The sequence below is a fragment of the Vidua macroura genome, chromosome 17, assembly GCF_024509145.1.
Source record: "Vidua macroura isolate BioBank_ID:100142 chromosome 17, ASM2450914v1, whole genome shotgun sequence".
In the NCBI taxonomy this organism is placed as follows: Eukaryota; Metazoa; Chordata; class Aves; order Passeriformes; family Viduidae; genus Vidua; species Vidua macroura.
Genome location: NC_071587.1, coordinates 5,957,275 through 5,969,839, shown reverse-complemented (window position 1 = coordinate 5,969,839; position 12,565 = coordinate 5,957,275). Strand labels below are relative to the sequence as shown.

Here is a 12,565-nt window from a genome sequence, read left to right as displayed (position 1 = left end):
CTGGTGTAGGCTTGGGTTTAGAGGGCAAACTGAGAGCTACCCACTGCTCGTTTGTGATATTCACATTCTCTGAACAGAGAGACATGATTCTCTCTCCCAGGATTTTTCCTGGGAAGCTGTGAGACACAGTGAGGAAGCTCAGAGAGAGAAGAAAACAATTCTTATCTCTATTGGCTGCTTCTGTTGTTTGGCACATGTGGAATGTGTTATGGAGATTGTTTACCCAAGAGTGATTTGTTAATTGGACACTGGTGATGGATGTTTGGGTTGATTGACCAATTGGGTCAAAGCTGTGTCCTGACTGTCTGGAGACAGTCACGGGTTTTTCTTTACTATCTTTTTAGTATGCTGTAGTTCTAGTATAGTATAGTATAAATGTAATATAATTGCTTTAATAAAAGCAACTTATTCAGCCTTCTGCAACATGGAGTCAGAGCGGGTTATTCCCCCTTCAAGGGTCGCTGCTTTGATACTCACTGCTAACGTGGAGATCTGTGGGAGGCAGTGAGTGTTACAAACCTCTGGTTTGGGAGCCCGTGGATGCTGACACAGCACTTGCTGTGGTAGGGAGGAGAGATGGAGAGAAACTGGGAAGGTTCTAGGAACAAACTAAGAGGTACTCTAAAGAGAAAAAGCTGTTCATTTTGCAAATCAAATGTGTCATCTGTTGTGCCAAACTGTTATTGATACTAACCCTGAAGTGAAATTCCTGTGAGGAATGTTGTCACACAGGCAGCTTGTTTAGACTTTGAATGCCACTGATAGTCCTGGGGGCAGCTCTGGGGCTGTGGGGAGCACAGAGCTGCAGCCAGAGCCCCCTTGGCACGTGCAGGGGCCACCAGCTCTACGTGTGTGACAGCCCTACTGAAAAAACGACCATGAGAACAGAGTTCTTATGGTCCCTGCCAGTTCCAACACACACTGCAACACCAACAGGGATGGATGCAAAAGTGGCTCCAAACAGCTCTGGATCCTGTCACAGTCCATAGCATCTTCATCCAGGCAGCAGTGGGGATCACAGACATTTCTGCTGCATAAGCAGCTACATGAGCCAGAGGGAGAGCCTGCAGAGCCTGGTGGAGAAGCTCCAAAAATGACCTTTCTGGGTCCTGGGAAGACAGGAAGGTTTTGATTAAAGCTGGGACTGGAAATCCCAGGGACAGAAATGCTGCTCTGTTTATGCTGTTGCAGAACTCCTAAGCTGGATGCACCCAACAGAGCCTCAAGGGTCTTTAGAAATTTCTGCTGCCTCCTTCAATTAACCCAAAGCCGTTGTTTTGGGTCTTGCTGGGTCCAGCTGTGCATGGCAAGCACAAGGAAAGCCCTGGGATGATGGAGCTTTATAGAGCCTTCTGTGAAAGCAGCTCACTTGAGATATGAACACAGATCACAGCTCTCCTAACCCAGGCTGGGCAGCAGGCAGCAATAAACAAGTCAGTTATAGACTGATTCTCCCCGATCAGAGAAATATTGCCTGGTATCATATACAGCTCTGTGTAAGGCAAGGGGCCAGCTGGATGGAGAATCACCTCGAGACCAGGCTATAAGATAATACCTTGAAATTGCACTGGCTCTTGGCTGGTTTAACAGCATGATCTGATTCATCTGTTCAGCCAGTGCAGCACCAAGAGAGTGGAAGAAAAATAAGTCATTGTGAAAAATTAGTGCAACCAGCCTCACACATGAGAGACCACGAATAGATTCAAAAAAGCTAACAAAAATCCCTTTCCAGCTTGCAGGGACTGCATGCAGCTGTGTGCACAAGGACAAGGATTCTGGAAAACCTGCTCTGTGCAGGAAAAATCCCCATCTCCAGTGTCTCCAGTGGATGACACAGGTGATACACTTGCCTGATTTGCAAGAAGCAATGAGAGGCAATAACAGAGTTAGACCATCACTGGATGCTTCTGACCCCCTGCACACACAGGCACCCACGTGCACCCCAGCTGCACCATCCTCCCTGCAGTCCCTCTCTGCCACCAGCAGCTGTGATGCCACTGTGGTGCCAGGTGAAGGTATTTGGCAGCAGGCAGACATGAGTCATCTCACCTGCTGAAACTTCTCCCCATCATGGAGTCATGCAAGCCCTCAGACAGGATGGTCTGCGTCCCCATCAATTCTGGGCACTGTAAAGGCAATATGAAAAATCTGGCAGGTGGAGCTCATGCTGACACCTCATTTTGAACTCCTCTGAACTGTCCTGGTCTTCTTGGTGTGAAAGCTCCATTGGTTTTAATGGGGCTTTCATGAAACTTGTTCCAGGGATGAGCACAGCTGCAGCACCCCAGGGAACACTCCTGCCTTTTTCCAGAGCACATGGATGGAGCAGGGCTCTCCAGTGGCTCTGTGGGCTTGCTGGGTGTGAAGCTGTGATGTTTGTGAGGAACTGAAGCGTGAACTGCCCCCCTGATGCAGGTGTGAGTAATAAAGGAGAAGGAGGAAAAGGCTGATAATCAAAGGGAAATAAAATAGCAAAAAAAGATCAACCCTCCTGTTCAGGCAGTGTGAGAAAGTACTAATGGTTAACTCACTCTCACTGTGGACTAGAAGGAAAAAATGCAATTGCAGAGGAAAAGAGAAGTTTACCAAGCAAAGTGAATTTGTCATTCACTTTGCCAGATTATTGCCATTATTTGCTCTTCACTCTTAGAGGGATAAAGAGAAATCGTGCAAATGACCCTGGGCTACGGGCACAGCCCCCTTCGCGCACACACACGCACACAAAAAGAGGATGCAAACACAGCCTTTGAAATTCAGGAGGATAATTGATTCTCTGACGCGTGGAAGCCCACAGGACTCCTGAGGGAGCTCAGGTATAAAAGCGGAGGTGCACCTCCCTGGCAGCCAGAGGACACTGGGGAGGGAGGTCCGGGAGTGCCCTCCCTGCCCGGCACCGCGGGGCGCGGACCCGGCGGGCTCACGGAGGCAGCTCCAGAGGAGAAGTTGGATTTGCAACAGGGGAAGGAGCACCTGGGCAGGAGCTGATCTAGGAAGAGCTTGTTTTCTCCAGGAACGGTAAGTGGGAGCCTCTCTGTGTGCATTTAACAAGATAATGTCTGTTTGGAAGTTGGGGACAATTAAATTCCACTGAAATGCAATCAAAGCTGGCATCAGGAAAGAGCTTTGCCAGGTGCCTTTGTACCATATAGAGATTTGTACCAATATGTTTTTGTACCAACTTACAGAATGAAACAACAATCGAGCTGCATCATAAGTGCAAACCAATGGAATTATACTATAGATGAGCTTTATAAAACATGTTAGATGATGACCAGCTGTAGCACAGTTCTCTTTTGCTATGTCAATGTGAGTTTCTTTTTCTCTGGCAAATGAATGGTGTTTTACTCACCCAGCAATGAAACTGTATTTGAGCCAAACCAAAGTGTGAGGAGAACCACAACTCTGTGGTGCAGGTAATGCAAATCCAGCCACGAGGAGGCACAGGGAGGCACTTAAAAGGATTTCTGCTTTTCTAATGCAGCATTTCAGGGTACGAAAGTTTTGGCTTTATAAAACAGCAGGCATGGCAAAAGCTTCATTTCATCTACACAGAGGTATTTTGAAGACTGCTCAGGCTGAGGTTTCAGAATTGGCCAGAGGCAGTTACCCAGCTCTCCAACATCCCTGTCACAATGCTGCTGTTCCCACTGCACAGGATGGAACAGAGCTATTACGCTTCATCTGCTGGAATTGTGCTAAAAGCTCTTCATCTTAAGGGGGATTTATTTATTAATCATTTTTTCACATGCTGCCAGAATGGAAAGGGAAGGTGTCCCTCACCTCAGGAGAATTTCGAAGGTGACAATGTTTTGCAGAGCTGTCAAGCTGCCTGCACACAGGGTGACACTTCCATTTCCCAGCTTCTCTTCTGAAATGGCAGACACATCTGGGAAGGGATGTAGAACTTTCATTTCTGATTTATTCCTCTGGGGAAAAGGGAGACAGACATACCCAAAAATCTGGAAGCAGTCTGTAACAAAGGGAAAAGACAAAGCAGGATAGGGGAAAAAGGGCAAAGCCAGAAACAAACAAAAAATTGCAAATAAACTAATAGTAGAGAAATAAAAAAAGAATCTCAAATGTTCAAAAAGCAATCGTAGAGAAGAACTCAGCATTTAAAGAAGAGAAGCCAGAGACAGAAAGAAAGTGATAATTAGGGCTGTATCCTAGGAAGAGGAAGCAGACAACGCTGAGCTAGGTTTTCATTTACATTGGCACTTCTCAGTTCACATAGAAGTTGCTCTAATGCTGATTAAATCTCCTGGTTGGCACTTCTATAGATGCTGGTGCCACAGTCTGCTGGTACCCACTGAGAGATGCCTTAGATAATTTTCGCTAGAAAAATATGTCTTGGGATTTTCTTGAAGATATTCAGGGAAGAGGCACAGAAGCAGCATGTTTTTCCAAGTTCAAATGAAAAAGTCAAAAAGGAAAGGGAAGCAGGGGAGTTGTTCTAAAAGCAGAAGTCCTGTACGTCTATCAAAGTCCCTTTAAGCATTCCTTGGCTCTTTGGGGGGACAAAGTGATTGTGCAGGAGGCAGGAGATGCCACCCATGAGCAGAAGGAGCTTTGCAGGAGCCACGGTGCTATTCCCAGGGGAAATGCTGGGGAAGCTGCTGGTCCCGTCTGGGAGCACAAGTAACTGGAAACAGAGACTGGGTGAGAACGACTTTGTGATAAGAAATGAGATTTCTTAGAGTGACACCTTTTCCATGTCTGTCCGTGCACTTCTGGCACTGCCACTAATTCTGTTATTAACTTCCCTGGTGTCAGCATCAGACCCACCTGCAAGACCTCAGGTCCTTACTCAGCCTCCCCCTCTCTGTGCTGACCTGCTCTGTCCAAGCAGAAAAGAGAGCTCACTGATGATGTTTTCCATCAGAGAGCCTCCCTGCCCCCCCATCTGTAAAACCCACTGCTTGAAAGTTCACTCGAGCAATCAGAAGTCCAAGCAAACCCTTTCCATCTGGAAGCTGCTCCTTTTACAAGGATGTATTGTTATACATTTGGAAAGGGATCTTTTCCCCTCCTCTTTGGGAGATCAAACATGTTTCTGCTTTTTCTTGTGTATAATAAGATAGGGAACGGGGAAACTTGGTATTTTAAAGGTTCCTATCCACATTCTTAAAGAATCTTCTTTGAGCAAAAGATCAGTGGCTATCAATGGAAACTCAGGAAGAGCAGCATTCACTGAAATACCTTCCTACTGCTGCTCGCTTCTGAGGACAAAAGCGCGGTATTCAGCTCAGCTCTTCAGCTCCCGAGGGTGGGTGACCTCGGGCCACTCTGGCCTGAGTCATCCTCAGCTCTTCAGCCAAGCCCAGGACACGAAGCTCTGCTGGAGCAGCACACACGGCTCAGCCCAGCTCCCCTTGCTCCAGCGCCGGAGCTCAGGGCAGCTGGGGGAGCCGCTCTCCACAGCAGCAATTCAGCCCTTCCGAAGGGACACATTTCAGTCCAGTCCCGTCTCCACCCCCTCCCCGCTGAAGGAACAGTCTGTGTTTTGTTTGGCAAATCAAGCCTTTGATAAACGACTTTGCCAGGAGTACCTCTGTGCAGTATTACCCCTCTGCCCAGGAGTTTTATTTGGATTTCCCCGTTTCTCCCCAGCCTCTGACCAGCCAGTGAGGCAGCCCAGGCACACACCTGTGCCCTGCAGGTACGACCATGTGAGCAGACACAGCCAGGCAGGAGAGGTGCCAGGGCAGGCTGCAGATGGTTCTGTGCAGGCAGCGAGGTTCCTTTCACATCCCTGCCAACAGCTGCTCTCATCCAGGAGCTTTTACAGCCCCTGCAGGGGTTCCTGGGGCTCACACCAGCCCGAGAGAGAGCTCCCCTCCAGCCACAGCAGTGGCACAGGACAGTGAGGGGCTCCCACAGCATCAAACCCTGACAGAGCAGACCCCAGCTCCAGGGGATCACACACAGCCACTGCCCCCAGGAACTGCCCTCCACGGGGGACACTGTGCCACACCAAGACAGCTCTGCCTTGGGAAGCACCACAGCCACAGAGGCACACTTCCAGTCCCTTTGTGCTGAGGAATGAGCGGAGGGACTGAGAACACAAAGGTGGAACTTGGCCTCCCCTCACTGCCCTGACTCAGGCTGCTCTGCATTTTAGGTGACTCCAAGGGGTGGAAGATGCTGGATAAGGCCACCCTGCTCCTGTTCCTGCATTTAGTCACATGCTCCATCTCCTCCCCTCTCTACCCAGCTCTCAGGTAAGTGCTGAGTGCTTTATGCACACTCTCACTCTGCCTCATCTCTGACCTCGTGCAAAAGAAGCAGGTGCCAAACTAAAGTTGCCAGCACTTCTGAAAGCCAGATCAGCTCTAAATGTGTTTCTAGGCCTATTTCTCTGCTCTGTCTTAATTTTTTGGGTACATTGCTGGCCTAGGGGCGATTTCCAAAGAAGGCAGGCACCTGATGGAATATTTCAGCCCAAACAGTTGGGTTTAGAATTGAATGCTGGGTTCTATAAAGGGAAATCTGGCAATCTCCAGAGCAGGCAGCACCTCCAGCCCAAACACTGATAAAACATTGTGGCTGCAGGGCACCTGACTGAAGTCACAACTGCAGATATTCTAGTACCTGAAATCTACAGATACCTATTAATATTTCAAGTATTTCCGTGTTGGGTCTTAGAAGTTGCAATACTGCTTTGTACCTCTACAACTCAACAGAAGCCCAAATTCGAGCATTGGCTTTTCTAATGTGGATTTGCAATGTCCCATAGAAAATGCTTTAGCCTTGTGCCAAATCCATGGCACAAAGACACCAGAAACAGTGGGATTCTGCTCAAGGATGTTGGGAGTTCAGGGAGGGGGATGTTTGTTTGAGGCAGCTCTATAAACCATCCTTTCACTGCTGGAAGAGCTTCAGGGCAGCTTCTAGCTGGGGAGAGTGACAGTCACTGTGTTACTGCTAAGATGGGATGAAAAATGGAGAAAGAAAAAGCAGGAGAGTAGGGAATAATGGTTAAGAAGACTGAGCCCAGCTGGCATCTGAGCACACCTCACGCTGTGCCTGGGGTTTCTCTTGCAGGTACAGTCCAGGGCCCATTGCTGGCAAGGCCATGAGCTTCCAGCTGCAGCACAGCAGCTCCTTGCAGAGCCAAAACCCCTTGGCAGAGGAGCAGGAGGAGGAGGGTTTTTTATCAGACCCCACAGAGAAAAGGTTTGTACCTCACCTGCCAGCCCTGCTGCTGCAGCGTGTGCTGGTTACAGCCTCCCCCCAGCCCAGGAGCAGCTCAGTTAGTCCCAAACCATCACCCCTGTCCAGAGCCACGTCCTGCTGTCCCCACCAGCAAGGACACACTGATGGGGCAGGCCCATAGGAGCAGGGCTCCTGCAGGGAACAGAATTTTCCACTGAGCTCTGGGAATCTGCAGGGATGCTAGAGCCTCTCCTTTCCATCTCTGCCTGGAGACAGAGGATCATTATTTCTGTCTGAAGCAGAGAGGACTTGTCCTTACAACAGTGGTACCAGCCCAGTGGTTTGTGCTTCTGGAGCCTGGGTCTAACCACAGGCTAGAGATCTGCTGGAGGCTCCTGTCACCTGTCCCAGACACAGCCCTCCCAGGAGGTGATGGTGCTGCTGCAGAGCACAGGAATATCCCAGCCCAGCCCTGCCCTAGGTATTTTATTTAGCCTGCTGCCTCTGTGTCAGGACTGAGCTCCCTCAAATCCTTTTACCCTCCAACAGGAATGCAGTCCAACACTACAAGGTGTTTGCTGTGGTTACCTGCCCTGGTATCAGCCCTGTGACACCTGGGCTGTTCAGATTTTTCTCACTGACAGCTCAAAGAGCACACTGTGCTTCCTTTCCCCCAGGATGCAGCGCCACGCTGACGCCATATTCACTGACAACTACAGGAAATTCCTGGGGCAGATTTCCGCCCGAAAATTCCTCCAGACCATCATTGGCAAGAGGCTCGGGTAAGCCCCAGCACCCTGCTGCCCTAGGGCTGGGTTTTGCCGATTGCCCTGGGCAGTGTCCTCCATACACCTGGCAGAAGTAGCTGCCTTTCACTGCAGCAGAAGCAATCTCTCCTGCTGGTCCACATCCCGAAGGGCATCCTGCATCCCTACAGTCTTGGATACACCTAATCACAGTTATCATTAAGCAGCCTAATTAATGCTTTCCTCCAAGGCTGTAAGCATCAGATCAGCTGAGAGTTCTGCTGCAATACCAACAAGCAATAATATTTGCTGGTAATATTTGCAATGATGCTTCACTGGTAGGGAACAGTTATCCCTGGCCTGGTTTGAACACAGGAAACAGCCTCTCCATTATCCTTGGCTACTTAGATCACTGGCTGCCACTAAACAAGGCCAACTGGTCAGATGCAAGCCAGCCCAATCCATCTTCTAACAAAACAGCAAATACAGCGACCAATTCCTTGTTGAAATTAAGCATAATGACCTTAGGCTCAGTCCCAGCAGGTTCCCTTTCTGTGCTGCTCAGCCTGAGCCCAACTTTGAGTGAGGGACAAAAAAGCATCTCAGAAACAAAGAGGTTTCCCATCTTCACCGAACAGAAGCAGCGAGAGCAGCCCAGGGGAAGGGGTGCAGGAATTCCTGACCAGGCGCCAGTCCGACAGTATTCTGATGGACAGCCAGTACCAGCAGCAGATGGTGCTGAGGGACTTCCTGGGAGCCATCCTGCAGAACCACAGGTGGGTGGGAATCAGTTCATTCTCTGCTCACTGCAGGAACACACCCAGGTCCTTATTGCTGCCTGCCTTCCAGGTGTGAACCTACAGAATTGTCATTTCAGGAACACTCAGGGAAAGAATAAGGCTGACCTCACAAGCAGGGTGCAGCCTGTCCTGAGCCAGCCTGCACCACACAGCAGCACATCACTCTGCTGTCTTCTCAGCCTTGTAATCCAGTAAAATATAGCAGAAAAGAGAATTTCTCATTGGTCCCAATGATGCCATCCCTGTCCTCTTCCTTGACAGGCCTCAGGACATCGACAGCAGTGGGCTGGAAGGCTTTCCCAGCACCCTGGCTAAGCTCATGTAAATACTTCTCCATTTTCCATCTCCCCATGCTCTGGTGAGTACCATTCCCTGCTCAGTCCTGTGCATAACTCACTGCTGCTGCACTGCTCAAGGCTTGAAGGCTCTCCTTCAGTGATGCCAGCTCCCACTGCTGTCCAGAAAAAAGGTGCTTGCTGCAATTTAAGGGGGGGAAAGAGCTCCCAATCAATATTGCCAAGTACCTAAAACCCTGATAGTTTGAACAGAGAGAACACAAGTGCTGTGAAGCTGCATGTGGATGTCTGGAAACAGGCTTGCAGCAACCCAAAGCAGCCTTGCAAAGCTATCTGAGATGCAGTGCCTGAGGGTCTAGGCCAGGCTAAAGGCAGACAAAAGGCTTCTCCAGCAGCAGAACCTGTCTCTAGGCGCCTGGGACATGTCAGATTTTCCCTGCATTGGGCAGCAGAGAAAGTTTTACTGTTTTCTGTATCCCTCAATCCTGAAAACAGTCAGCTGGGACTTGAATTATGCTCTAAGTCTTGCCATTCCTGGAGGAATAAGAGCCAGCAAACTGTCCATCCTTGGGAATACCTTCACTTGATCAGCTGTCCACAGAAATTAAGCCTGTCCAATCCTGCCAGCACAATACAAAGGGGTGTGGAGAGATCAGTGTGCACACTGAGCAAAAGAGGGGCTGGGGAAGAGAGGGAAGATCAGAACTCTACATAAATCACACGTGTGGATTCAGCTGGGAGAGCATAATATTCCAGCATCTCTCTTGCCATGCTTGACTTGGTTACCTTTCCACAGATAAGGTCAGTCAGGAAAAGCCTCCAAAGGATGAAAAGAATTCTGTGTGTGCTTATGAAGTTTTCTGGTAATTCTCTTTTCCTCCTCTTTGTGTCTAGAATAATTCAGAGCTCATGGACCAGACTGTACAGTGAGCCCTTCACAGCACTGAAGACAATCCCAGATGTGAGCAGCTGGAAACTGATGCATACACTCCTCAGATCTGATCAAAGGAATGCAGTGCTGAAGCACTACTTAATTTACTCCAGTCTTTACAATTTAACTCCCCTCTTGAAATATTGCTCTGTACTAAATCAGAAAAACCCCACCTCTGTGGTTTAACCTCGGGCTGCTTTACACAGAGACTAAAACAAGTGATACACTTGTAATCCTGGGGACATTCTGTCTACTAATTAAGGTTTCAAATCACAAAGTGTGGCAAAATTTCTGCCAAGTCATCTTTCTGTTTGAGGGCCTGATTAATAAATATGAGGCCACCGAAAGGCACCTTTAGGCAACTTAGTAAATTGATTACAGCGTTCTCTAAATTGATGCTGATGGCACAACCACACACAGCAAGGATCTGGGTGAGACATGAATCCACACGTCTCCCATTCACTGGAAACACTGCCCAGGGCTGCTGCTGCTTGTCTTCCTGACACAGAGCCCTGGCAGCAGAATGAACTCTAAAATGCTCAGCTACGCTGCCTGCTCGGCCTTGAGGAATTCAAGCTGAAGTTACAGCCCTGCCAGAGCTAAAGGAGATCCCTGTGCATCAGATTGGGCTGTCACTGTTTCAACTCAGCCTCCTGTTATGTGCCACCCCCTGGCTCTGAACTCCACCGTGGCTACAGTTACACCGTAAGTGTTGTAAAAGGAGTAAATTATTACCCAGTGATCTCCTTCCTCCCTCTCACCCCAATCCCCCTGTTGTTTGTGTAATAATCATGTCTTCAGAAATGTAAATAACACCAGGATGGGGTCTGCTCTCCCATCAGCAGCCAGAAATAACAGTTGTTCTAAATAAACCTGTCCAACAGCAGGTCAAGATGGCTCTTTTGTTGAGACCTTAGTTTATTGATTCTGGGCCCACAATGGAAGATGCTCCTCAGAGACAGTTGTCAAGTGCACCAAGCATGACTCAAAACTGGGCTAACAAAGGCACCAGCTCCAATACCAATAATAACACCAGGCTGGAACCACAATGATATATAAATGTGTGTTAAGGCCTATGAGATTTTCCCTCCTTGCACTCCAACAATTCCTTGTTAGTCTGCAGTAGTTATTATCACCAGGTGACATGTTTTAGGATAGGAGGCTCCAGTGTGCATGGAAATAATTTCATCCTTGCACCAACTCCCTGTTACAGCCCTCCCTGTTCAGGTTTTACAATTCCAGCACTGGGGAAGTAATACAAACCACCCAGCAGGATGGGGAACACAGAGGATGTTGAGTGAGATCAGTGAAGCTGTGACAGCAGCAGGAGCTCTAATGGATAACTGCTACCCTTCCATGGGCAGGCAGCTGTCAGAGACATCCTTCTGCTCCACAGTGCAGAAATACACAAAAGAAGAATTACCTGAGTAGCTCAAAATGGGTTTGTAAACCTGTTCTGTAACAACAAACTCAAAGCCATTAAGACTTAGTCCCTCCAAGGAAAGGAATTACAAAAATTGAAGAAGATTCCTAAAGTAGTAAGTAGGCATAGTAGCAAAATGAATTTAAACTCTTAAGTGGCATAAAAGGCACATGCCTCTGGATTGGATACTGCCAATAAAATCAAAGCCCTTTCAAAAACATTTCAGAAAGTGTTTGGGTGTTTCAGAAAATCCATTTGTGATTAAATGGATGGGTGAGTGTAGCTATTTGGAATAAAACAGACTCCTTTGGAGGTTCAGTTTGCTTCAAAATGAGGAAATATATGCTCAAACTCTGTGATATTAAAGCAAATAAAGATATCTGAGGACTAAAAGACCAAAATAATAAACATAGTATTTCCTAATGCATTAATAGCAGAATCAATAGCAACACACACAGCTTAGAGAAAATACACCACAGGGGCACTCCAGGATTTTCCTTTTGCATCCTTGGTCTCCTTGGATAGTGCTGCAGCTCTACAGGCACAGGGAAAGTTCTGTTCTAGCACAAAGCATCAGCAGAAAGAATTAGTTAAAAAACAAAGCTTCTAAGTAAGCAGTAACAAAACATGAGGCTAAAAAAAGTATTTCAGGGTAAATGACTATGAAGAGTAGCTTAGTTATTTCTTGTCTAAAACTCCTTTAGCCCCAGAGGACTTGAATGCAGCCTGAGATCTGGTGTTTGAAGGAGTGCAGAGGAGGTCAAAGAAGTTCATTAAACCTCTGTGGGCCCACCCTAATGTTTACACTGAACCAGCAGGTAGGAACAGCTGCAAAGAGCAGGAACAGTGAGCTAAGTGTGAGCAACAGCATGGGGAAGAGACAAGGTGGATTTAATAAAGTGGGGTCACGTCTCACATACGTGAAATGCTTTGGAGGATTGAGCTCCACACCCTTTATCCACATGCTTGCTTGCTGATGTAATTTTCCTGGATTTCCAGAAGACATTTGATAAAGGCCTTTAGAGCAACTACCCTTGACACAGGATGCACAGGAGCAGGGGAGGGAGCAACTGTTAAGTTTTCCATCTGAAAGTTGCACATCAGAAGGAGATTTAGGCCTTTGGTTATTAGTATCTGTGAGTCCTTCAGTAACAGCCAAAGCTGCTGCCTCAGCACTGCTTGGTGGTCCTGAAGGGAGGAATTAGATGGGAAAT

At 48.0% G+C, this 12,565-nt stretch overlaps 1 protein-coding gene across 1 annotated transcript; it reads left to right on the top strand.

Annotated features, from left to right (window-relative positions):
* The first annotated feature begins 2,842 nt into the window (after nucleotides 1-2,842).
* GHRH (growth hormone releasing hormone) lies at nucleotides 2,843-10,795 on the top strand. The gene is made up of 7 exons (XM_053993047.1): nucleotides 2,843-3,015; nucleotides 6,122-6,221; nucleotides 7,045-7,176; nucleotides 7,833-7,937; nucleotides 8,540-8,677; nucleotides 8,963-9,059; nucleotides 9,892-10,795. Exons 2-6 carry the CDS (start codon nucleotides 6,142-6,144, stop codon nucleotides 9,024-9,026), a joined length of 519 nt encoding a protein of 172 aa, XP_053849022.1. The 5' UTR covers nucleotides 2,843-3,015; nucleotides 6,122-6,141; the 3' UTR covers nucleotides 9,027-9,059; nucleotides 9,892-10,795.
* Nucleotides 10,796-12,565: the final 1,770 nt, after the last annotated feature.

What these genes read in the sequence shown, in the direction of transcription:
- GHRH (XM_053993047.1), top strand. Translation starts at nt 6,142, where the DNA reads ATGCTGGATAAGGCCACCCTGCTCCTGTTCCTGCATTTAGTCACATGC. An exon ending in CCTCTCTACCCAGCTCTCAG is followed by an intron (nt 6,222 to 7,044) that starts GTAAGTGCTGAG and finishes TTTCTCTTGCAG; the next exon opens with GTACAGTCCAGGGCCCATTG. An exon ending in ATCATTGGCAAGAGGCTCGG is followed by an intron (nt 7,938 to 8,539) that starts GTAAGCCCCAGC and finishes TTCACCGAACAG; the next exon opens with AAGCAGCGAGAGCAGCCCAG.